The sequence below is a fragment of the Corapipo altera genome, unplaced genomic scaffold, assembly GCF_003945725.1.
Source record: "Corapipo altera isolate COAL_440 unplaced genomic scaffold, ASM394572v1 44b, whole genome shotgun sequence".
NCBI lineage: Eukaryota > Metazoa > Chordata > Aves > Passeriformes > Pipridae > Corapipo > Corapipo altera.
In genome coordinates, this window is record NW_020884932.1 from 514,846 (window position 1) to 538,400 (window position 23,555).

Here is a 23,555-nt window from a genome sequence, read left to right on the forward strand (position 1 = left end):
TTCATTTTTAATTCAGTTATTACAGGAACAATTTAAGCCATCCAGATTGGGGAATGACTATCATACTCAGTGTTAATTTTCTGTCCTCTTAGCTGACTTTATAAGCGCTGAATCATGCTTGCTTCTGCCAGGTTTGCATACTGCTGTACAAGAAGTTTTGTCACTTTTCACAAATATCCATATGCATTTCATTTCTCATGTCTTGCTTCTGGCAGATTAATTTCTTGCTGCCTCTCCATAGGTGAGGTTTTGCATATTACATAATCTTATCCCCATTTCCACTGCCCAACAGTTATTTTTCTAACCAATCTGTATCTTAATCAACTGTTCTTTGATAACTGGGAACTGCTGCTTCACATGGCAACGAACCTAAAAAAAGCCTTAGAAAGCACTGGTGTCCCTGAGCGAAATGTATGACTGTTTAAAAGCAGAAGTTGTGTTTAGGGTGTGTGATTTCATATATATATATATATATATATATATATATATATAAAGTATTAGAAGAGGGGCTTGGTTTTAACCACCAGGATTTCCTTGCTGAGAACATGGATTCTGGAGATAACGAGCCCTGTCCAGTCCAGAATCTTGCAGGACCAGTTTTGCAGCTTGCAAATTTCCACCCCCCACCCCTGAAACCATTTCAGAGATTTCCTAACCCTCTATTAAGAACAGCTTGTCTACCAGAATGAAAATATGGGTACTGGAGAAAAAACAATAAAAATCAAAAAGTACACTTGGCTTAACTTTTCATTATTTATTTTTATTAATTTTCATAAGCAGGCACTAAAGAGTATAAAAAGATAAATAATCTATGGTCTGTACACGTTCCCAAGTACTGTTAACTTCCCTGTCTCTCCCAGAGACCTGGTCAGTTCTCAATGGCAGGACAATTATTACACCTGCTCATCTGGCTCCAACTCACTCGTGTGGCAAGAGTTAGATGTGATCACTGAGGCCTACCTGGCTGAAGTTCAACAGTTTCAGCTTACCTCTCCTATCATTTTCAGCTGGGAAAGATGGAGAAGGTGGGTATCCTGGTGACACATGAGGGAGACTATACACATAAGGAGAAGAGGGAACTACTATAAAAGCAAAACAGGAGATTCATGGAGGGAAGGCATTCTTTGAACAGATACTGGGTCTATCCCAGTATATCTAGAAGTCCAAATGATTTTTGACCAAATTTACTTGTTCTTTAGCTGCCAGCTCTAAACAGACTAACTTCCAAGAGTGTTCCACTAAAGTGAAACCACATCTGAATGTCCTTGCCATTCACAAAGCAAAAGTTTTGTAGAGCAAGTAAATATTCCAGAATACCATTTTTAACAAAAATTTGGCAGCTGCAGAAAACATTTTAATGCTCTCATCGAGCTGTCTGTTTTTTATTTTTACCCTCTAGCTGCAGTTACAAATCCATAATACAGAGGATAAAGCCTTAATCTCATGCCAGCCTCTGTAATGTCCTTGCATTGTGAAGTAAATTTTATACTTTATAAGATGTAACTCTGATGCCACAGAGCACTTCATCATCTTATAATACCTTCTGCCTTATTTTAAATACTGTTACTCCAGTAACTGGACTGACAGGACTTAGCAGTATACCAACAGAGAAGGGACAAAGCCTTCACTAATGATCCACTTGAAAAATCACTAACTTTCTTCTTTTTTCCATTTAAAAGATATTTAGTTCCCTTCAAATCATCTGTCAGCCTATGAAAAAACCCCGAAAGAAAACAAAACCCCAACCCCACAACCAAACGTAAGTAAGAAGGTGATACAGAAACAGAAGATGGAAACTGAAAACATAATTCATGGGTAAAAATACTGGCCACTGTTCTCCTATCTCACAATCAATATGGAGAATAGATGAAACTGAGATAGAAAACACATTATGTGCCAACCCAAACCATTATATGGTTCTGTTCCCCTTGCAGCTTCACAGATCATGTTATGGCAATATTAAAAGGAATTAAAGAAACAGTGTACAAAAGGAAGAGATGGCAGAGAATGTGACAGGAGACTTTCTCAAAGGTTACTTCAGAAGCCAGCTGAAGACCACCAAGGCTCTACAAATGACAGGCAGGTAAAAGACCATGAAGAATTAATCAAGCAGTGAGTAAAACTGTAGTCTTATGATTTAGTGGATTTTGTCGTCAAGAATGCCTGGGCTTTCCAGGAAGCCAGCTGTTTGATGTATGAAGGCAGCAGCACTTCTAGAAAAGCTCTGAAGTTAATATGTTTGGCAGAACCATCTGCTAGGTGGATCCCAATGCTGCTAGAGGAACACAGAGGCCAGGACAGTAGACAGCCATGACTGCAGCTTCAGAAACGTGTTCCTAAACCCACTACAGAAAAGGTGTTCTGCTGCCTGGCAGAGTGGCTCCTGTTTGTCTTGGCCTTGAATGAAGGGTTTAACATGTTAATACTTCGGAAGGTTCCAGATCTGACACTCTATCCAGACAGCTGAAATAATACGTACATGACAAATCAGTTGGACTGCGACTGTCTGAGACAGACAATATGTGAGGAATACAAGTCAATGTTTCAGTATGAGATCATACCAAAAGTTTTCTGTGAAAGTCAGAGAGAAAAGGACATTGAAAAATCCAGTGGCTTCTGGAAGTAACTATGAGACATTCAGTTACTAAAGCATGAAAGCATTTTGTTCCACCTTCAAAGCAAATCTTATGTACAAAAGCAGAAGTATTTCTGGTGGTGGGGATCAATCTGTTTGGAACAGCAATAAAAACAATTCTATCACAGTTGTTCCTTTCAATTCTTGTCATCATCCAGTGCTTGTTCCAGTTTCAGAAATTAGATTACTTCAGGGCTTTTAGTGTCAGCACTGCACACAAGGACAGCTACCATGTTACCACCTCCTACAATTTGTACTGACTTAATTTTATCTTAAACAATTGATGCTGTGATAAAATCCATCACCACTTGACTTTACCAGTTAGCACAGAGTTAATGAACAAAAAAATAATACATACCTGGCAGCAAAAGGCTAGTAATCCCTTATAAAGCAAAGTGACACATCTGCCCACTTTTTCTCTGCTGCACACCGGACAAATTAGGTTTACAGAAACAATTGCCAAAATATTTCAAAAGCACTTCAGTTCACCATATCGCAGATTCCTTTGTGTCTCTTCTCTAATTATGCTTCTGGTCCTGAAGCCGTTTTTCTTGTCTTTATTTTTGAAAAATGGAGGGCAAAATGAAGTCCTGTTTAACTTAATAGCACTATAAAATTTTTGCTTTGCGTTCAGTAAAGTTCATTCATTCTGGGATAAACACATGCTCAACACGAGTGATGTTCTTCCGATTATGTGATACAAAACACAAGTAAACAAGGAAGAGGAGACACAACAGTGCCGTAGCTGTGAGGAAGATGAGGAGCCCAGCAAACAAAGGAGGCTTCAGGGGTAACTGGATCAGCTTGCCTTCTGCTGGAATCATGTTCGTGAGGCTTAACATGTAACCAAGTGACCATGCTATGCTGCTATTACCAACCTGAAATAAAGACAGAAGAGTACTATTCCCATGGAATTTTCAGTTAAAGAAAAGAGGTTCCAAAAGCTCAACTGCTGATACTGGCAACTGCCCCTTAAATTAGCAAGGAGAAATCTTTAGTGGAATATACAAAGAAGATACAGAACCATTTTAAATTACCCTTTTTTTGTAGTTCCAGAGGATGATAACAAAATTGGTCACTGGGCTAAAGAAGGTACTGGATGGGTATAAGGATGTGTGGTATATATACAGACAGCCAATTATGGGATTTTCTGTGCAAGAAACATTCTTTAAACAGACAAAAAAAATCAGCATTACTGCGCCAATTCCTAAAATTAGCACCTCACCTTAGCCACATCCTAGGATATAATTTAGTTCAAGCAAACAAAAAACACCACAAAGAGTCCTATTAACACAGACAAAGAAGAAGCCAGGGTGAAGTCCCCAAAGCAGGAACATTTTACTATTTTTTGTTCTATAGTTGGTTTTGTGCCTGCAAATGAACCAACACTAGGCATTTCCATTTAATAAACAAACATACGTGAAAAACTACTTCAGAACAGGTGAAACAACAGCAAAGGGAGTATGTTTTTATTGGCCCCATGGTCCTCCTGCTTTGCTATCTTTCCCTTCTAATTCGCTTCTAATTTGAGCAACGGAGTTTACCAATTTTCCACTGTCCTTTTCATTAAGTCATCATCCTGCCACTTGATAAGTACAGAATCAAGGGGCAAACACAAAGTGTCCCCTGTCCTCCTCCCACATGCCCAGGCTTCAATAATGGTTAGCCTATTTATATAAAAGACATAAATACATCTCACTGCCTCCTACAAATCAAACCACAACTTAAAAATAAAAACAACCCAACCCTCCTAAAAAACTACTGTTAAATAGAGTCAAAAAAAAAGGGGGATCAGGAAGCATTTAAAGAAAATGTGGTGGAACTCACTAAACAAGGGCTAGCCTGGAGAGCCAGCTAAAAGACACGTATTTGGTTTACACTTAACAGAGGTTGTTTTCCTTTTCAAAGGGCTTGCATCACCTTTAAAGCTGTCAGCTACTGGTTGTAGGAGACCATAAGGGCCTAGAATATTTGGTCCTTTTTGTAGCTGTGTATATCCCAATATCTATTGCCTAAATGATAAAAAGAAAGCTACAGCAACAGGAACTGGAACACAACACATAAGCAAAGAGGTCAGATGGATCAAGGTGGTTTTTCATTGCTGAGAGAGGGGGAAAACTCTCATCATGAAGTTTAGAACTTTTTAACTTTTACAAATCATCTAGCTCTAGACCTCACCCAAATTCCGGCATTAGGTTAAGGTTCTTTTCATTAGTTGTTTTCACCAATTAAAAGGAAATATATTCCTAGCATAGTCTTAGAGAGACTGTGCTGTAACTCTGGGGTAGCTTAGCTGATCAGCTAATATTAGATCTTACTATTTTAGTAGGGGCAGATCTAATTAAGAGAATGTAGTTTTTCCTTTTGGGGTGTCATGATACCCCTAGTGATAAACCTAGGCAACACAGGTATTCACTTTAAAAAAGCCTTTTGGGGTTTTATTTTGCTCAGTATTCTTACAGTCTTGGCTAAATACTGAAAAATGCTGCTGTGTTTGGCTGCTCCTATCTGCTGGGGACAATACAATATACCTTTAAATATTAAGACAAATCCACCCACCCCACTCCCAGTCCAGATTAACATCTCAAAGTAAGATCTATGCTGTTTTCCTGGAAGAACAGCTAAACTTTGGAAGCTTCTCCAGGGCTGCTAATGGTTGTCCACCAGCGGTCAAAACAAGGCAAGAAAATCCTACCTGATTCCTTACTGCACGAGTGATAGATATGACTATTCAGAAAACATTGCTTTTGATTTCTCATTCACAGCTTGCCAGTATCTGCTGTAGTAAAGAACAGGCCACAAAGATCTACAACCTATTCTTTTGTTGGTTTTGCATGCAAGTGCTGAAGCGTTTCCAAACTATATGGACATTAAGAGACAGTCTGGAATAGGGTTTTAGAATAAGTGCAGTAGCAGAGAGGAAAGGAAATGCATCCATCACACAAATATTGTAAGCCTTCTCTCTCTGTCAGCTGAAAGGCAATACCCCATGAAAATGCATTCTTATTTCAGAGAACCAGATTATGGCACAGATGGATGAGCCAGCTGAGGATGAAAACTGTCCTAATTGTTTCAGCACTACTTACTGACTACAGACCTGCTTTGCCAGTTCCCCCAAGGCTCTGCCAGCAGACAAAAAAGCAGAGTTCTCCTGTCCAGCTCAGCAGAGTTAGCTCAAACTGACCTTGATTGGTGACGTGTTTCAGGTACGCCACTGCCTAGAGATTTGCTGAAGTACAGCAAACTGGGGAAATGTGTTTAAAACACAAGTGTTTGATCTTTGCTTAAAGCTATTTTAAGAATCTAGGTAGCATCTCCAAGTAATGCTGTGACCCCTGGAACCAGACTGAAACTGATGCTGAGGCTTGAAAAGTGTCTTTGTCTTATGCCAAACATTTGACAGTCAATTAGAAAGGCTGTTTATGACCATTTTATTTTTGTAGGCTGCATCTTCTGTCTCCTTCTAAACTTCTTTGCACTAAAATAACAGTAAGAGAAAATGTATATTACTCACCTGCTTTTGAAAATGTATCTGTGGCCAAGTTTCTGCATTAAAGTTGTAAGCATGTACAAGCAAGTAATAAATGAAATTTGCTGAGAAACAGTAGGATCTAGCATATATTTCTTCAAATTTAGGCAGCATAAACTGGAGCTGAAACCAAAGGTTTTTCAAAAAAACATGTAGATTATGAAAAAAACAAACGCTTTTAGATTTTGTAACTAGAGAATATTTGGATTCCAATTAGAATTCAGTAGCATTTCTTAGAAATCCCAAGTAAAGGTACAGACAACTAGATACGGAGATTCAGAAAGCCTCTAATAGTCACATAGTTTATGTAGCAAGCAATGAAAATAAACATAAAACTGCACATTGAAGATTGAGGATGTTATGGTTTCTAAATTTTGCATGTCATCTCTACAGCATTGTTAAAACTGTGAAATGAAATTCTGAAACCTAGTCCAAGTGATAAGCATGACAGAAATACTACATGGTTCGAAGCACAATGGAAAAACAAATACTGAAGCTGGTACAGACCTTCTGAAAGGTTCTGAATGCTTGTCCAGTCCATGTTATTTTTATATCCCTCCTTTACAGATTTAAAAAGGAAAAGAAAAACCCCAAGAACCCCAAAGAACAAACAAATAACCCACTTACCTGTGTCCAGCTCTGTGAACAGAAAAACCACATACTTGAATTGAAGTCATCCAGGGAAAAGTGCCCAGATAAATTCAAAGCATTAATTGTATAGTAGAATCCAGAGAAAGCCTATAAAAAGGGAATACATGATAGGTTACTTTCAGAACTACAGAAATCAAAAGCAATAAAGCTTGAAAAGAAATGCTGTGTTTGCAAACCTACCACAAAATTCCCTTTAGCTTTTGGCTGATGTATTCCATTAAAAGGACAGTCTTCTCTGTCTCTGCAAGCAGTGGAGTTAAACAATAAAGAAACCATCTCACGGCACAGACCTGGGTCTCCTGTTCCATGGAAATTCACAGGCTGGTTTGGGTAGTAATTTGCTGGTCTCAGAGACTTTGTACAAAGGCTGCCAGAGAAGTACTTCATCGTTAATGATGTATTATAATTTTGAGGGTAACATGGATTATCCACACTGGAACTGGCATTTGATTTCTGGGGGGAAAAAAAACAAAACCACAAGAAACCCCAAACAATAATGACTACTAAAAAGCAAGAAAGACCTAATTTGACATTAACTAATCCTTCATATGCATGTATTTTTGTTCACTGTCATGACAAGTCAGTACAACACTGATGATCAGTGTAATTCATAGAAACTCCTTTCTCAAAAATTCATTGCCAAGATCAGCAAAACACTTACAGGCCTTTTTGTCAAATGGTATAGAACTCTCACCAATTTTTAACAAATATGAAGACCTTTGTATGAAATCTAAGTGTATTTGCCCACAACAAAGCACAACAGAGCTCTTACTGGGGTCTCCAAACGCCATCAAAGGAAAGAGAACACAAGCCTAAGAACCTGCTCAGACAATTACTGAACACCTGCAAGAGCAACATAGCAAAGGGTCTTAAACTGACCTGGAGCAGCAACGCTAAAAGCCTTTTCTCAGCTTCATCTCTCCCATAGCATTGGTAGCTGTGAGTGTAGACATTATAGTTATAACCATACAACTTCACTTGCAAAGTGCTATTGAAGTGCTCCTGAGAGTCCTCTGGGATAAATGAAATTTGAGTAGAAGCTCCTCCAAGATCCAGTGCACCCACAGTTTCTTTTGTGTAAGGATGGATCCATGTTCTCCAAAGATTTCTCTACATGTAAATTTAAAACCAAGACAAATTAGAAATATCATCTCCTGTCCCCCCTTCAAGCTTTTCTACTCTTTACTTAATTGAGATTTCCCCGTCTTTGTCCTGAACCCTTTCCAAAAAATCATAGCTCTCTGAGGAAAACATGCAGATGTTTTTACATAAGAGGGATGTACTTTCACAGACTGAAATGGTCTTGAAAGATGGAAAGAGGAATGCAACATGTAGCTTAACTCAACAGGACAGCTCAATGATCAAAGCATAGAACTAGCCAGATCAATGTCTATCCTAGAATGTAGGGATTTGAAGTTCAGATACCCATGAGATCTTGAACAAATCTGGATGGAAATAGTATGCAGATTTGTTTGTTTCAAGGCAAGAAGAAATATTAAAGGAATAGAATATTAAGAGATCACATAGAAGAAGAGTGAAAATAAAGTGCAAAACACAGACAAGTCAAATGAAAGCTCCATCAAAGTTAAAAGAATGAGGACCCCTAATCTGCATATTTCCTTCACTGAAACTGCAGTGGCAACAAATCTGATCCATTCATCTGGCATTTCTCCCTATTGCCCAAAACAATTCCCAAGTTCTGTATTTGATAGTCACAGTGCCAAATATAGACTTAATGTAGTATTACTCACTGAGCATGATGAGATGAATATATAGACAAGAACAGAAAAGAAAGTTTATAGGCTAGCAAATATACTCACAATAAAATTCTACAGAGAAAGATTCCCATAAACAGCCTCTAGCAGAACTTGACTCTTAGCTCATCGTCACAAGAAAGGTGAAATCTTCTCTCTCCTACTAGTGATATTCCACACGTAGCTCTTCACATAACTCTCTAGACTAAACTGGTTTCACAGCTTTTTGCACTCCATTCAGTAGTCCTTATGAATTTGCTATAAGCATTTGACATTTGGATTATTAAAATTCATGTGGTAGAAGACTGACACCACCCTGAAGTTCATGATGCCATTTCTGCTGCATGAAATGCACACGAGAAAAACGTTTCCAGAATGTGTGATTCCAGTACTGTTTTTCTTAACTTCGCAAGTCAGCAACACATTCACCGTGAGCTATCGCTCACAGCACCAACAAGTAATTCCTGCTTATTTAATGGCCATGATCTAATAGGAGCCATTCAACCAGGACAGCTTAACAACAGTCAGCAGTTTGGTTGAAATTTCTTTCAGCCTAGCGAGGCAATCTGGAATAAGTGCAGTTAAAGTTAAGGGCAGCACACTCCTGCCAGGAATGCAGATGAGCAGTTGCTGATCAAATTGGCACAGCTTTTACTCTGAATAAAATGATACTGAATATCTGCATATAAAAAGGGATCTTCCAATGTATTCGACTACCTCCCAGCTATGAGGCTTCTGCCTGACCCTATTCCAAGTTCAAGGACAGCTTAAGTATCTTTATATTGGTATCACTTGGTCTGTACAAGACAGTTGGTATCGCAGCCTACTGCTCCATAGCCTGCAGCTTTTCAGCAGTATTGCAATGAACTCTGAATGATTTCTGGCTCAGCTGAGGCACATTTGGCTACATCAACTTAACCACCTTCAGTGCTTCAAACAGTCTTATCTGCTTAAGACAAGTAAGCCAACACTTCCAAACAATTTGAAGACCCCCTAAGCTGTGCACGTCCTTCACCAGTAGGGCTGCAAGGACAACAACCACCCAAGGAGGTCACAGAAAAGCAGAAGAGAACATCTTTAGCTGGCACCACTGTCAAGACAATCAACACCCATCACACTTAACATACCAATGCATTTAAGGGCAATCTAACTTTTCATTTCTAGGTAAGGTGTCCAATGTCATTTAGGGAAGAGCTCTTATTTGTGTGTCAACCATTTTACCTTTGCCATATCACATTCCTGTAACAACACTGTCTTTGATTTATGTTTGCTTTGTTCTATTACTGACACAAAAAGTCTGTAAGAAATTTCTGTGCAAAAGAGAAATCACAACACTATGATGCTTTAACAACCATGTCCTCTCAAACTTCTCATTTCTAAGAGAGAAAGAGTGAAAAGAAAAGCATGCATTTTTTTTCCACACACCTCTAAGAAATTTCCCATTAAATAGTTGGCCGTTATCCATCCATACACCCCTTCCTCTGGCCCAGTTATGATTTGCGCACCCCTAAATTCAAAAGGTTGTGCTCTGAAGTAGTTTTGAATGCTTGCAAGGACTTCATTGGCTGCCGATTCATTTTGCAACCTAAGCAATTCACAAAACATGAGACACTGAGCATCTGGAAAGGCAATTTCATGTTTACTGTTCACTGACTAGCAACTCAAGAAAACTCCTGTAATAACCTAGTAAAAAAAAAAAAATAGACATTGTTTATCTAAAGGGGAAGTTTCTGATAGGGAACAGTCACGTATCCAGCATTTTTTCAGCAAGCAACTCCCCCATTATGTACAAACGTCACTCTTTATCATGGGTGTTTTGTTTCTTACTTTTAGTTTCTTTATTTTTAGTGAACTGAGTACTTTTATGACACCTGGTATTTGAAACAGTCCTGGAACCTTTCTTCCCACTATGTTTCGCCAGAGAACAAATATAGAAAGCCAGTTTGTGCCAGGGCTAAAGCCATGGACAGACCCCAAGATCCACATCACATCACAACCACTCTCAGAAAACTCTGCAGCGTCTAGCTTCAATCGGCTTTTGCTGCCCATGGATGCGCACAAACATTATCTGTTTACATAACAATGTATTTCAAAGCAGATGTGAAAGAGAAAATTGAACTCTTGCCTTCTCCAAAATAAAGCAAGCATTTCTTTTCAATACAGCATAACAGAGGATTTTTATACAGAGACGCTTTCCCTATCAAAAAAGTTAATTAAATTAAATTGGCTGGGTTCCATTTCCTTTTGAGATGGTTAATTTCCAGTGGGTAAAAATGCATCCAGTACATTTTTCACATTATGTTTTCACAAACTGCTATGCTAGTATGCATACAGAGGAGTTCAAGTTTCTGCCATACCTCAGCAGTCTCATGCCAGCTGTAGCCCCCAAATAAACAGAAGTGTTTTTATGCAGATGAGCTGGTATTCTCTCTTTGACTTTATTCAGACAGTCATCAAAGGGCTTGGCAAGAGCTCCAGGGCTACTCTCATAGCTGGATATACCAGGGCCTAAAACAGAACAAGTAGATTGATTTCATTTTGCTTTGCCAGCTACAAATTAGCCCAATTAGCAAACAGGTGTTAAGAGAAAGAGATTTCACCCTTCCATCCCAGAATTGCAAACAAGGGTAGAACAGCTGAAAACTAGGAGTGCTTATGGAATAAACAATGTAGTGACTATCTCAGCTGTGTGAGACAGAGAAGACACTTGCAAACTGCCTGCCTGTATCTCTGTGTGTGTGTACATACACACCTATAGTACCATGAGTAAGATATACAGTATACCCACACAACAACACAATGACAGCAGTGCTATATTCATGAGGAAAACAGGTTTACTTGTGGCAGATGCTGTAGAAAATAGCATGTCTAATGGATGTAAAATTTCTCTGATCTGCTGAAGTATAGAAAATCCCTCCTTTCACAACCTAAGACAAGGATTTTCTAATCTGATTTGTCACAACTGTCATGGACACCATGGCACCTCTAAAGCTCACTGCTCTCAACTGAAAATAAAAAAGCTTCTGTAAGGAATTTCTGGTGAAATTTCAAGATGCATAGAAATGGCTCTTGAATTCATAGAAGTATGAGTCTGCACTGGTGCATGAACTACTAAACTGCTTTACAAACTTCCAAAGTTTTCAAAAATGAATACTGAACAGCTTTCCAAATTTCCAAAGCCTTCAAAGAGCAGGAATGAGAGTTACACCATGCTGCATAAGACATGACTATTTGAACAACTAACATCAAAGTCTTTCCTGCCTTGCTTAATATTCCAAGAACCAGTAGGATCTCAGCTTGTTCAGGCTCAACTTGGGTGTGAATAAAAACATTCCTTACTAAAATTCCCTGGCTGAGAAAATTGCGCTGAGAGAAATCCAGGCATTCCCATGAAGCCATTGCCTCACAGAGAACAACTCCATCTGAACTCCATGTACTTCTCCTGTCACAGCCATCTCTTGCACAACCTGATCCCAAGCTAAGCAAAAGGTGGCTCTTACTGAGTTAAAATGAGAAACCATTTATGTTTAGTCACATTGCTATGATAAAAACAGAGAAAAAAATTGTAAAACTTTACAGATTCCACACTCCACAACTCCCTTTTTGACACTATGAACTTAAACATTATCATTAGACATTCACAGCCCTGGTTTTGGAGTAAGACTTGCTAAAAGTCTTAAGTCTAGCACAAACAGGCCTGAAGCTGGATTAAAAGATGTTACCAGAGGAAAACAGAGCAGCAAATGCTGTTTTAGATCCTCAGCAGCTGCTGTGGCCTCACACTCCCTTGGCTGCAGCAACTTCCATCTTCCAGTGTTCAGACAGAGCAGGTCATAAGGCAGTGACCATTTTGTTCTGGACTGCCTGCTTTGCCCATGCTTAGAGCCTTACTAGGACAGATCAACTGCACTATATAGAAAGGGTTTTGATACGGGGTTGGTTCCTACACACAGGGGTAGAGGTACCTAATAAAGGCAGAAATGAAATCACAAAACCACCACAGAACTTACAGACTAGTTGATCATTTGACCTTCAAAGTTCAGTAGGTATAAAAAAAGTCTGCTTCTCAGTATGCCCACAACCATCCCCCAATTTAAGACTACAATTAGGTCACTAAAGAAACCCTGACAGATGTGTTCACCACTGTCACCCACAGATTAGCTGGGGACCTCTCGCATGAACCCTCTGCCTCTTCCAGTGCAGAGTTATCCAACACTAGAACAGTAAACTCTGGTGATTTTGTACACTGGAAGATGAGAGCACTTTGGTTGACTATGGTTAAGGCCATGGACCTAAACAGTTCACAGCAATTTGGACTCCTCCATTTTGCAATTTTTTGTATTCCCCTGAGGCAGAACAAAACCTAAACCAATTAAAACAAATTCACAAAGCACTCCTGTCTCATTTTTCATGAAAAAGAAAAATGCAGTTTCTCTGTTCATTTTTCTTACACCAGAATTCCTAAATGCAACATTTCTAATGAGACAAGACATGAGCTAGCAGAATGTACCCTTCACCATTCCAGCAGTCTGTAAGGACACATCATCAGAGACGCAACAGTGCATTACTTCTGTTCCTGTTACACTTGCTTTCCTTTCCTTGCTCAAAACCCACTAAGAATGTCCACACATATATTTAATGCTGAAGATGAGAATGTTGGTGCTGTTAAGAAACCATTGCCTTCTACTCCTAGTTACTCATGGGCCTCTGTGGCTACATCTCCAGCATCTATTTCCAGACACAAAGAGTCTGGAATGCAAAATTTTGTGAGATCATGACTGAGACAGAAGGAAAAAATTCTCTCGGAAAGCCACAGTTATTATCAGAGATCAAAAAAACTGCATTGAGGCTCCTAAAATGCCCCACCATCTCCTCTTACCTAACTTGCAAACCCAAATCAGTACACTAAACGAAGTCAGTGTCGTAAGAGGATAATCTAAAGCTCACTTAACTGAAAGTAGCATAATTTACAATGTTTAGCTTCCTGCAGAAATCCCTTATGGATTAGCTACTATTTAATAAGAGATTTCTCCCTTGCCTGGCCATCTGTCTTCACAAAATGTGTGGAATTTTCGTATCTTTGAAAGCTTACTCAAATGTCACTGAAGTTGACTAAGAGTTTCAAAAGCTGTTATGAAGGAACCCACAACAAGCCATTAGAACTTATACTTAACCATACTGGAGTGTGAGCAAAAGTCAGCCTAGCCTGTCTGCAAGGAATCAACTCAAAACCTCAGATAAAAGACAAGGCAGGGAGCCAGTGGTACCTGTGGGACACCACCTAGCAGCACACAGCTACAGGTCTTCCTGAGCTGAAGGCCAGACCTACATAATTGATACAACTCTCCTGTCACAAACTGTTCTGCCAATTTAACTATTTTACTTGATAACTCTATTAGATACTTCCTAGTTCTGTAATATGGAGAAACCTAGTTAATGACTAACATCTAACGAGGACTAGATCCCCATTCTTCTCAAACACTTTTTATTCCAAGCTATTTTAAAATATATTTTTTACTCTTATTTTAAAGAAACACAAGAACTAAACATTTATAGGTCTTGATTCTCTGTAGGTTGAATTCTGGCTGCGCTGCTCGTGCACTGCAATGAAGTAAATCAAGTTTAGCCATAATTTCCTCTCTGTTACAACGATTAGAGCATTCTGCTCTATTAGTAGGAAAAGAACTAATGCTGACAGATACAGACATAGTCTTAACAGTTCTCACTCCCCAGCACTGAAAAGGGAACACAGGGGAAAAAGAAAAAAAACAGTGTAAGTGAGGCTAGAAAAAAATTAAGAACTTCCATTTGAGCTCACCTTTCACATTGCACTTGAAGGTCTGGGTTACTACTCCTGTGTCATTTTCTTTTTCTGCTGGCCATTCATAGACATAGACTGTAGTTCGAGAGGATCCAGCATCAAGGACTATTCCATACTGGAGAGAAAAAAAATAAGACATTAGATGAAGAAACAAACAGTGACAGCTTAAATGCCCATATGCAGCTGTACTTCACTGCACCACCAAACACTTTAGAAAATGCATGCACAGGGTATTATTTACAAGACAGATTAATTATAGTGTTAGCTGCTTAGGCATGAATCCAACAGCCAAGCACAGAATGAATCTGGCTGCAAACCAAAGAACATGCTACATATCTTCAGTAATTAATTCAGCAGGGATGGAGAATGCTCATCTCCTTTCAGCATCAGGTTCAAAATCCACATTGACACATAGATATCTTACACTGTGTTAGAACCTGATTTTGCAGGAAGTTCATTTCCCATTATCCCAGTACATTCTGTGGAACACTGAAGGGTTTGATACCTAAGCACAGGCTTTAGATTCAAGGATGCACAAGAGAGCCATAAAGCTACAAGCAAAGAGGTAAAGTACACAACAGTCGACAGTAAGAATGATGTAACAAGCCTGCTTTTTTCGAATTGCCCCATAAACCTCTCCCTTTGAGTGGTTTAGGCAGTCTACCTTAGAGATTGCCTCTGAGAACAGGTAGTGCTAGAATGTGAGTCAACAAAGAGTAGAGAATTAATATTACGCTGTGATTATTTATGAAATAAACCAGAAAGAGTTAAATTACTTGCCCCAGGTCTGTTGGACTCTTTGCGGGATTAAAGCACAGGTTTCTTCATCCCATCCCACTGCTTACCTGACCAGTCTTTCCCCCTTTCCCACATTTTATGGCAGCAGAAAACTGTAGCAGCTGGGAAGGCAATCTCATGAAGGGAAGAAAACTGAAATTTTGCTTAACTTCTTTATAATCCTTGACATTATGTTAAGCTGCCCCTCTCTTCCAACGTCATCTAACTGGTAGGAGTCACACAGTGCAAAGTTCATTTCTCTGTTAACCTTTTTTCTTTTAAAACAGACAGATACCCAGGAGCCTGACAATACTGAAAAATGAGAGCCTCCATCTGGCTGGAAAGCAGTAACAGCCCTGTAGGAGGCTGATAAATTTCATCCCACTGCCTCCCTCAGGAGCCTCAAGTCTGACTGAGAAAGATCACTGCTTTAGGTGGCAAACCATTCAGCTTCCACACCTGATTAGTTCCCAGCCTCTACTGTAATCCTACGAGCTCCAGGCCCCCAAACAATACTAGCAATACCAGTCTAGTCTGTTTCATAGAGGACTGTAAGGTAATGAAAATTTCATTTATATTTATGCAGACAATATTTACCTTGATCCACCAAAAGATGAAAGGCTCCACAGATACTGTCAAACCACTACATGATCAGGTTCTGCTTCAGTAACTACTTTATCAAAAGATAATTTGAGTGTATTCCCCTTCCTTGGAAGAGAGATGAGCACTCTGAAGGTACATAACACAGTAATGGTCAATCTGCTCAAGGGCTATTAATTAAATCTAGTCTCTGTCAGCTCAAAGCACCAACCATAAGCTTTTAACTTAGCTACTTTTAGAGCTAACTGTCATGCCCAGGTAGAGCTGGAAGATAATGGAATGGAATAGATTAGTCAGACAAAACAGAGAGACGACGTTAACCCAGAAAAGTTTCATTGTTCTGTTTTCTAGTCCAGTAGAAGGAAGAAAGAAGAAAAGAGGGGGAAAAGTGACCCTAAGGAAAATGCTTTTTTATGGGGTTTACTGTTGCCTCATGTACCTCCAACACAGAGGTGACCATGCTACCTACAGCATGAAGTAAATGCACCATCTTGCCTCTTGGGTTTGGCAGAACATTTTGACTACTCTACACACTTAACAGAAACTAAACAAAAAGCAAGGTAACAATAAACCAGATTTTGTGTCTCTAAAGGTGCACTCATACATTTCTTTTTTTTTTTTTTTGGCTGCAGCTGGGCTGACTAAAGACACAATTACCTGTTCCACTGTCTACTGTTTGTCTTTCCCTTCCAAGAGGGTACTCCTGCTTGCAGAGCTACCAGTGTGAGTGACAACTACCTACACTGTTTCTGGGGCAGTTTCGTGCTATTCACTCAACCAGTCTGGTTGTGTCCCAAACATACAAGGGATATTCATATGAATGGCTTTGCAAGGTACATCCTGAAGAGCAGTAATCCCAATACAGAAGCAACAACAAGAGCCAGGATTAATCACCTCTTCAGCCTGAACACTATACCCATAGGAGGATGTAGAGATGCACAAAGCCTTAAAGCAGGCACAATTATGATGGCTCACTTGCCTTCCAAACACTTTGAAAACTGCCAAGAGAAGCAAACAAGCTAAATCAACTACAGGCAAGATGGAGGCCACAGAAGTGGACTTACACTAGAAGCACAGTTCAATTCAGCTACATAGGCTTTAACAATTTTTATCAAGTATAACATCCACAAACAAGGCAAAACGCTTCCCAAGAGCCAAAAGAGATGTGAAAAATTTAGATGTAGAAATTTAGGTGTAAAGTGCCTGGAGAGGCTATTTAAAGAAAAATACGATAATAAAGGTGTGGGGGTTTTTTTCCATCAGGACTCACAAAACATCAGTAGACAAATTTTTTTTACCAGTACAAAGGCTCATTACACTCTGAGCTAGCTTTATTTACAATTCCAGTCTTCTCCTCAAACTATGTCACTAAGGATGTCTGTACTCTCTTCATCACTCTTCTGACTTCATGGTGTGTGTCAGTGAGTCATGAGTTCTTTCACTGCCCCAGCCTCATGCACCTGGTCAGACCCTTCCTTCACAAATCATTGGCTCAATCTTCAGACAACACAACCACCAAGGAACCAAAATATTTAATTTTGCAACACCACTTTAAAACAGTGGCATAGCAGGTAATTTACCTCTTGTGCCACAATGGACACTCTCAACATACATCCTGGGAAAGAGCTCGTATGCTGCAGATAACACAAAGAATTACCAAGAGAAGAACAAGGCCATTTACAAAGAGTAAGTCTGTTTACATCGTGTTGTTGCTGTATTTAATTTTAATCAACCATTAATGTCAGGACACTCCTATTTCCAGGCTCCATCATATCAACCAGGTACTGGAGGGTTTCACACATACAAAGGTCCTCCCTCTGCTCCTGAAGAACTATTTCTTGTGAGTGTTAATCATCCACTGAGGACTACGAAGCGTCTCAAGAATCAAACACAGGGTTCTCCATATCCCCTGCATTAGCAGGCTTAGAGCCCAAAACAAAATTCAAAGCCAAGGCACACCTGGTAGAGGAACCATCAGTCTTCCTCTAGAGCCAGCCATAAAGCTGTTGTGATACAGTACGCAGACCTCTACTCCTAAACCAGCTCCAGCTAGTCAAGGTGGTTCCAATGTTTCCTCAAAGAGTAATGTAAGCAGTTTTATCCTTCTCGATGTGAAACTGAGTTAATGACAAACACAAGAGATGTGCAGGCTGTCTTTTAGATTGTGGCTTCAGCCTTGTCCTTGCTTCAGCTGGGATGCACATTAGTCCAGTCTTGCCTTGCACAAAAATTGGTGGGACGTAAGGCTGCTGCAAGCAGCAGTTTGGGGTACAACAGAACATATACTTGAGGCACGGTGTCCCCATGCAAGATCACAGCACACACGCCCTGCCACATCACACAAACACATAAAATGGGTATCAGAATACAGTTTTATCCCATTGTCTGAGTCACACACCACCAAATGATTCAGATAAAGCCAGAGGTGTTCATAATCCCATGAAGTGTAATGAGGCATAACCTATCGCTATCAGTATGTGAACTACCAGTTAAATATACATGCAGATGGAAAGGCAGAAAGGACTTCAAAGAAGAATCTGACAAGAGGATCGTGGGAAAAAAACAGAACTCAAAATGCCAGACTGCACAGCTTCTCTGTAAGGATAATTTCTACAGTTTTGTCCTCAGTTGTATACATCTCTCATTGAAGAATCTGCACACATGTTTCAGGAGCAAGGAAAGCCTGAACTTCAGAGTATTTCAATTTGTCTTTTCCAGTTTGATCTGCCACCCTTCATGAAGCTACTTTGCTTCTTCTAATATCCAGCAGGTCCCAACATGTGGCAAATCACGAAATGCACACTTAAAACCCAATGCTTTTGGTACATAGGAGCAGTTTGCAAAGATGTCAGCATAAATTTCCCAACTGTGCCTGGGGGCAGAATTTAAACTCTGGGTATTGCCCACTTCAAAATTATGTTAAATTATTTTAAAATTACTTCCAGGCTCTGGCAAAAATAAAAAAAGGCATGAGATATTTTCCTCATTTGGTCTTTCAGTCTTGGAGAAGACATTGGGTGATAGGCATCACAGAGAGGAAATCACGTTCCTCCTTTGCCACTGACTCTTGACCAATTCTCCTTTTCTCTCAGATTCAGTTTTCCCATGACAAAAATGTGTTTGAACATTAATTTATGGTAGTAAGTTCATTTTTATGGCTCAAGCCATAAAAATTAGTTTAGAAAGGCACATTAAATTAAATATCAGTAAAAACATTGTTCTCCTTCCTGAGGCATTCTAAGACTTACCTTAAGCCCTGGGGAGAGGATCTGTTGCTGATTTATCTGAATCACTGCAATAGCAATGACAAGAACTATGCTTAGAAAAAGCAACACTTGGGCAACAACACTTGGGGTTCTGGTGAGCATCCTGCAACAACAAAAAGGAAAAAAACACTTAAAGAATGTGAATGGATTCAGTGATTCTGTCTTAAAGCCTGAAGGCCTGAATCAGTTGATATACTACATGAAAATTCTGTCTTCTCCTCACAAACTGCCTGGTGTTTTGCAACCACTAACTTCTTATTGTCTAGAAGGGCTGTGTCTGTATTGTCATGCTAACGATGCCAGATTTCACCCTCGGTCTGCTCATTTTCCACAGTGCCTACATGTAGATGCATGCTCACCATCTCCCACGCCTCAGGAAATGCAAGCAGAGGGCAGGCAGGCTGGGGCTAGTGCACACTCAACGATCCCATGTGATCCTACAACACAGACACAACCACAGCCATGTAGACACAACGATGCAGGCTGCTGAGTGCAGCTGGTGCTTCTGCCAGAGATGCAAGGTCAGTGTCTATAAGAGATACAAGCTGCTTCAGCAAAAAAAGAAAAAGAGGTTTTAAGAACATTAAAGTAGGCATCTGTCTACTAACTGCTCATGAAAAATGTGTGCATACTAATGTGGAACCTATTATTATCACTCTGCACTACATAAAAAATACAGTTTAACTCAAAGACTTTGTGATGAAAAGTTGCTAAATCTAAGTAAATCTAGCATAGTCATGTTGGACAACCCCAAAGGTGACATGAAACATGCTTACTAATGACAAGGCTATTTATATGTTCGTATCCTCTAGAAAAGTTTCCTAGAATTCAAATGTGGTTTAGGTTTCCTATAATTTCTGTTCATCCTCTAATTTTCTATGTCCCTGACCAGACAGGTCTTAACCTCAAGAGGCCATTCAGTACCTCCCAATACTGGCAATCCACATACCAAAATCGTTATGCTCCACAGGGGTTGAGGAGGAAAGAGGCAGCTAGTGGGAGATGGCAAGCTTAGCAGTGTCAGAGGAAAACAAAGAGAACTTTCCTGCCTTTCTCATTTCAGAAAACATTTGTTTTGGCATAGAAATATCAACTTAACCTAGCATGATCTATCCTGAGTCCCAACTCCTAATTCTTCCATACTGACAGTAGAATATACCAGTGGCTGCTCAGCAATTGCAGGAATCGCCAATGCCAACCTGTCCTGAGGACAGGAGCTTAAAGGTGGTCTACAGTCCATGGCCAGAGCACATTGGATGAGCCCCACTGTACCTGCAACACATGGTCTTCTCCTTAGCTCCAACCAGAGCCAGAGGGAGAAGGCAGAACAAACGCTTCCTCACACAGTTTCCATTTTATAAACCCCATGGGTTTTTCAGCCTGTGTACCCATGATCCAACACCTTTGCTCACATTCAAAAAAGAATGAATTTTTTTTTCTTCATGGACTAGCTTCACACTGAGCTTTGCCCACTTCTACTTTTCTTCCTATTTCTTGCTATTTCTGTTGTGAAAACTAACTCAGATTGGCTTTTGGAAACTCTTCGTTTCAGTCTGACACAACTCACTTCTAAACCATCATTTTTACACTCATTAACTCCCTTTTCTAAATCCATATGGGCTCCTCGTTAATTGCCTATTTATCCTTCCAGAACTTTCTTTCTTGGCTTGGTAATAGCTTTATTATCTTAATCATCAGTCAGTTTTAAGAGAAAATTACCAGCCACATTGGTGATTCATTTAATTCTGTTCATTGTTTTACTATCCTGAGGCATTCAAACATCATGTTCATGATGCATAAATGGAAGAATGAAATCTTTCTTTTACTATTAGAGAATATGTGAACACCTACACTGTAACCTGCAGATGATGTCAGGGCATACTAATTAGAAGTATTTATACAGATCAATTCATTTTTGAAGAGAGACAGCAGATTTTTACCTACATTTAACTACATTTATGAATAACCATCTGGATAAAACACTTCAGGGAGAGAAAAAGTCTTTTTCTTTAGCTTTCAGTTCTACAAGGATATATCCATAACTGTAAAGTGACTGAAAGGGAACTATGCTTGCAACCTAATGTACACCACTCACTCCAGGATCAAAGCACTGTTGTTCAGTGCTGGAAAAAAATAAGTCATCATCAAAGAAAAAACACTCAGGGCAAATGACTCTTTGAAAAACTAAAGCATTACTAAAAAGGAAAGCAGTAATAACTCTTAGACTATTAACACTAAACTCGTGACTGCTTAAATATTTTCTGCTGCATCTGTTTGTAAAGAGCAAAGAGAAATCTTGGTTTGTTGAATTTCTCATGTGCTACCCTGGTACTGGGATTTGCCTTCATCACACATGATTTCTCTTTTCAAAAATGACAGGAAGAATATAAGGTAAGGGCAGATCCCTTAAAACATTCCTCATGCAATCTTGTCCCATTGGCAATGAAGACAATTTCATCAGAGATAATTTGTAAATCGTGAATCTGTGTATCAAAAGGACACCTACAGTCCCCGCCCGTGTGAAGTCATCACACAGTTGACACCTTTGCTATCTTGCCACATAACTGGATCACAAGCACAGGGCTGTGTTTACTTTCAGCTACACTCATCTAAGACTCACATACATACCAGGCAATACAGTCATACTTGCCCATTCAAGAAATTCCACAGAGATACCAGACAGGAGTTCATTCACTCCACATATTAAACAGAGTTGTAAGGTAAGGAATTCTTGCTATCATTGCACACTTGTTGGCAAAAAAACAATTAAAAGACGTTAATGGAGTATCAAAAAGCAGTTGCATTCCATTACTAAAACAACACCCTCCTGAAGCAAGAAATAGCATAAATACATATTTTTCCATACCCATTTAAGTACGCTGGGCCACACAGGAGCACATTGGAAGGATCACTTTCTACACCTTACCTGCAAGCAAAAGGAATTCCCATCTGGAAAGGAAAATGGACTCAACTTCTTCATGCCACCAACATTTTAACTAAATTAAATGCACACTTGTAAAAATGACTGTGCATATTATATGCTGAAATTCCCTTTCCCAAGTTACTTGAAACATCAAGCCATTTACTTTAGATACAGACCTGTTTGTTCGTAGGGTGGGTATTCAAGCACCATATGTATCTTTCTTCACACTATAACCTGATGGATACAAACACGTTATCATTTCAGACGAGGTTGACTGGTGAATGTTTTAAGTGCTGGGGAAAAAACCCAAAAAACAACAACAGAACAAACCCAAAACACCACAGCATTTTAAACCCCACAATGAAAACCTTCGAGGAGGTTTCACACGCCTCCCTTCGGAGGAGAAATTAAGTAAAAATAAGCACATGGATCCAAAATTCCAGGTGGAGCTTTCCCTCAGGTCACTGCAGTCCTGGGTGGGAAACCTTCACACGACGATTATGAATTGCGAGAATACCCCAAGTTATCCCCCCAAAAAGCGGCGGAGAGACAGAGCAACGCCCCCTCCTCGACGGCCGTGGTGAAAGGCGCCCACCTCCTCACCTCAGCCTGGTCCCCGATCCAGGGATCCCCCGGCCCCCCTCGCCGCATCCCAACCTACCTCCGTCAGCCGCGGCTTCCCCGCTCCGTGCCGGGATGAGGAGTGACGGGAGCGGGGCGGTGGCGGCTGCGAGCGCCTCTCTCCCCGCGGCTGGGGGAGGCTGTGGGGAGTCACTGGGTGGTTGCCCGCCCTCTGCTCCTCTATTTCCAAATAGATTAAAAACAAACAAACGAAAAGAAAAAAACCACAAACAAACAAACAACCTCGGAGGTTAAAAAAAAAAAAAAAAAAAAACCGGCTGGGCTGCCCAAAGAAGAGGGGGGAGGAGGGCGGCGGGCGGACGCATCCAAGGCGGCCCCGCCCCGGGGGGTGTGGGGGGGGGGGGCGGGGGCGCGCGGCTGTGCCCGCAGGGATGCGCTGGGGGAGCGGGGCTGGGAGGGGGCCCGAGGTGCTGTACTTCCCTGCCAGCCCGGCTCACGCACGGCCCTGCTTCCCTCCCTTCCCCTCCATCGGCTGCTCCCTGCTTTCCGGAAACTCCGATTAGGATTTGGCGGCAGCTGGTGCGGCAGGGTGTTGCTGGCCTTCCCTAAATCACATTCCTCAGTTCCCTCCCAAAGCGAGGACAGAAGGGGGTTTATCTAGAGGTGACACTGGGGGTCAAAGAATCCCTGCCTCTTCTAAAATGAACAGGTGCTTTCTCAGGAGGTCTTTTCTCAGCCCCCAGAAATTAGTAGCCTGCCACTCTCAGGGCTACCTGAGAGTTCAAGTGTGTACTGGCACTACTTATTTTCTAGTTTTGCTGGAGTTCTTGCCAAACCTAGGCTGTTCAGTGGAGCTAGCACATGTCCAGAAACATATGTAAAAGCAGTGTCAGAGATCCTGCCCTGTCCAACCTGTGTGATCAGCTGCAGCCAAGGATCATCCTACAGCCTGCAGGATGGGTTTACCAGGGACATGAGCTCTGGAATCATAGTGAGATACTTCAACTGCTTTGCCAC

General features: G+C 40.4%; 1 protein-coding gene across 2 annotated transcripts; it reads right to left on the reverse strand.

Annotated features, from left to right (window-relative positions):
• Window positions 1-754: 754 nt before the first annotated feature.
• Window positions 755-22,939, reverse strand: ENTPD3 (ectonucleoside triphosphate diphosphohydrolase 3). Of its 2 annotated transcripts, XM_027659521.1 has the most exons (12): window positions 22,618-22,939; window positions 22,133-22,190; window positions 19,393-19,470; window positions 19,016-19,136; window positions 14,388-14,505; window positions 10,927-11,077; window positions 9,995-10,154; window positions 7,695-7,925; window positions 6,996-7,268; window positions 6,792-6,902; window positions 6,150-6,287; window positions 755-3,513 (listed from the first exon to the last, which is right to left on the reverse strand). In XM_027659521.1, the coding sequence occupies exons 4-12, from the start codon at window positions 19,133-19,135 to the stop codon at window positions 3,280-3,282; spliced, it is 1,536 nt and encodes a 511-aa protein (XP_027515322.1). In that variant the 5' UTR covers window position 19,136; window positions 19,393-19,470; window positions 22,133-22,190; window positions 22,618-22,939; the 3' UTR covers window positions 755-3,279. The 2 variants fall into 2 exon arrangements, with proteins under 2 accessions (XP_027515322.1, XP_027515321.1); XM_027659520.1 differs by lacking the exon at window positions 19,393-19,470.
• Between the last annotated feature and the right edge of the window lie 616 nt (window positions 22,940-23,555).